The following is a 2,500-nucleotide window of genomic DNA, read 5'->3' as shown; positions in this document are numbered from 1 at the left end:
CGAGCACGACTGACAGGACGGGTGACACGCTGTTGGGGGGCGGGGAGTAAGAACAGGAGGAGGAGCAAATAACTGCGGCGTGTGCGTGTGTGCGTACCTTGGCACTGGTCGTCCTGGATGAAGAACACCTGTGGACAGCTGAGGACACAGCTTCCTTCATGCAGGTGTAAGGGGGGGGGACAGGAAGTGCAGTTTTCTGCAGATGGTCCAGAACAGATGGAGCAGGAGGAGTGACACTCTGAGGACACAAACACAGAACAATATGTTTAGATAGCTTTATTAAAGTCGTGTAGTTATTTGATGTCAACACAATGAAACTTCATTTGGCATCAATACACTTCAAAGCAGCAGAAAGGTGTGTGCTAGAGCCGTCACTTTAACGCCTTAATTAGATTAATTAATTACAACATTGTGCGCCACAATTTCCCAGCTGAGGATCAATAAAGTACACCTATCTATCTATCTATCTATCTATCTATCTATCTATCTATCTATCTATCTATCTATCTATCTATCTATCTATCTATCTATCTATCTATCTATCTATCTATCTATCCATTTATCCATCCATCCATTTATCCATCCATTTATCCATCCATCCATTTATCCATCCATTTATCCATCCATCCATCCATCCATTTATCCATCCATCCATTTATCCATCCATTTATCCATCCATCCATTTATCCATCCATTTATCCATCCATCCATTTATCCATCCATCCATCCATCCATTTATCCATCCATTTATCCATCCATCCATTTATCCATCCATTTATCCATCCATCCATCCATCCATCCCTCCATCCATTTATCCATCCATCCATCCATCCATCCATCCATTTATCCATCCATCCATCCATTTATCCATCCATTTATCCATCCCTCCATCCATTTATCCCTCCATCCATTTATCCATCCATCCATCCATCCATCCATCCATTTATCCATCCATCCATCCATTTATCCATCCATTTATCCATCCATCCATCCCTCCATCCATTTATCCATCCATCCATCCATTTATCCATCCATCCATCCATCCATCTAACTGACTGTCCTCATTAGAAATTGCAAGGGAAGAGATCTGATCTGCTTGTCCTGTACTGACCTGGTCTGATCCACATTGGTTTCTATGGTAACAGGTTACACCCAGGAAATACAACAGCAAAATGAATGACAGAGAAGTGTGATTATTTCTGACTCAAACAGTCTCATAGAGCAGTTTGTTTTGATTCTTGCTGTTTTCATTCACTGACCAAAGTTAACTTCAGGCCTGATGGATCTACGCCATTGTTAGTGTCGACGGTGTCGTGTTGCGAGTGATGCAAAAGACACATTGAAGTGAGAGAGACGTTCAGATTGAGTCTGATCTGAATCCACCTCTGTATGAGGTTTGAATCAGATTTGGAAAAATCAGATCTCATGAGACTTTTTGTGTTCAGACTTACAAAAAAATCAAACCACATACAAACTGGATGATAAAAATCAGATTTGGAGGTGCAATGTGAACAAGGCCTAAGAGGAAAGCTACTGCTATCCCATCAAGTACCACACCACCACTAATTCCACCTAAAAAGCAGCTCCTCCCGCAGCCTCCCGTCCTGAACCCTGCCCATTTTTTTATGGTACCCCCTGTTCCTCCTGCCTTCCCTGTTTTTACACAAGCACTGTCATTTGTACCAGAACCAGCACAGCATCCATTGCCCCAGGTCCCATTTACCACATCATCTGCTGTCACTACTGGTACTGATCTTCCTCCCAGGAAATATAGTTCAAGTCAGGACCACTTTGTCAAAATGATTACTTTGACGCAATTACGTATATTTGGCGGTATGGCCTTTAGGGATCTCCCTGCCCTTCCACGTGCTTACGTTGAAAGGCATTAGGCAGGGACAGCCCCATCCATGCGGCCTGCAGAGGGAGCAGAGAAGTGTAGGCAGGCGAGAGCAGTTTAAATAAGGCGGCATAAGAACTATTTAGCCAACAGGATGCTTCAGCAGATCAGCTGACCATCAGCTGATGTAGCTTGCGTGAGATCAGCTGACGTGAATTCTGGCACAAAATGAAAGCGTGACTCAGTGACCTGCTGGAACTTACGTGATACTTCATAAAAAGTTAGTTCTTTATCTATATTTCTCTGTCTGTAGTTCTCTGCCTGTAGTTCTTTGTCTGTGTTTCTTTGTCTGTATTTCATTGTCTGTAGTTCTTTGTCTGTAGTTCTTTGTCTGTAGTTCTCTGTCTGTAGTTCTTTGTCTGTTTCTTTGTCTGTAGTTCTTTGTCTGTATTTCTTTGTCTGTAGTTCTTTGTCTGTATTTCTTTGTCTGTAGTTCTCTGTCTGTAGTTCTTTGTCTGTGTTTCTCTGTCTGTAGTTCTTTGTCTGTAGTTCTCTGTCTGTAGTTCTTTGTCTGTATTTCTTTGTCTGTAGTTCTCTGTCTGTAGTTCTTTGTATTTCTTTGTCTGTAGTTCTCTGTCTGTAGTTCTCTGTCTGTAGTTCTCA

At 42.3% G+C, this 2,500-nt stretch overlaps 1 protein-coding gene across 1 annotated transcript in view; it reads right to left on the bottom strand.

The window, feature by feature from the left end:
- Window positions 1-2,500, bottom strand: part of LOC306819214 (extracellular matrix organizing protein FRAS1-like) — a gene marked incomplete at its 3' end in the record, with an annotated part of 36,039 nt that overhangs the window by 16,478 nt on the left and 17,061 nt on the right. Inside the window, 2 exon segments of the mRNA XM_079372987.1 lie at window positions 1-29; window positions 98-238. The exon segment at window positions 1-29 is cut by the window's left edge and continues 118 nt beyond it. Coding sequence (XP_079229113.1) covers window positions 1-29; window positions 98-238 — 170 coding nt within the window.

This window comes from Symphodus melops (assembly GCF_947650265.1).
Source record: "Symphodus melops genome assembly, contig: scaffold_237, whole genome shotgun sequence".
NCBI lineage: Eukaryota > Metazoa > Chordata > Actinopteri > Labriformes > Labridae > Symphodus > Symphodus melops.
Note: the sequence above shows the minus strand (reverse complement) of the source record. Positions and strands in the feature narration are given on the sequence as shown.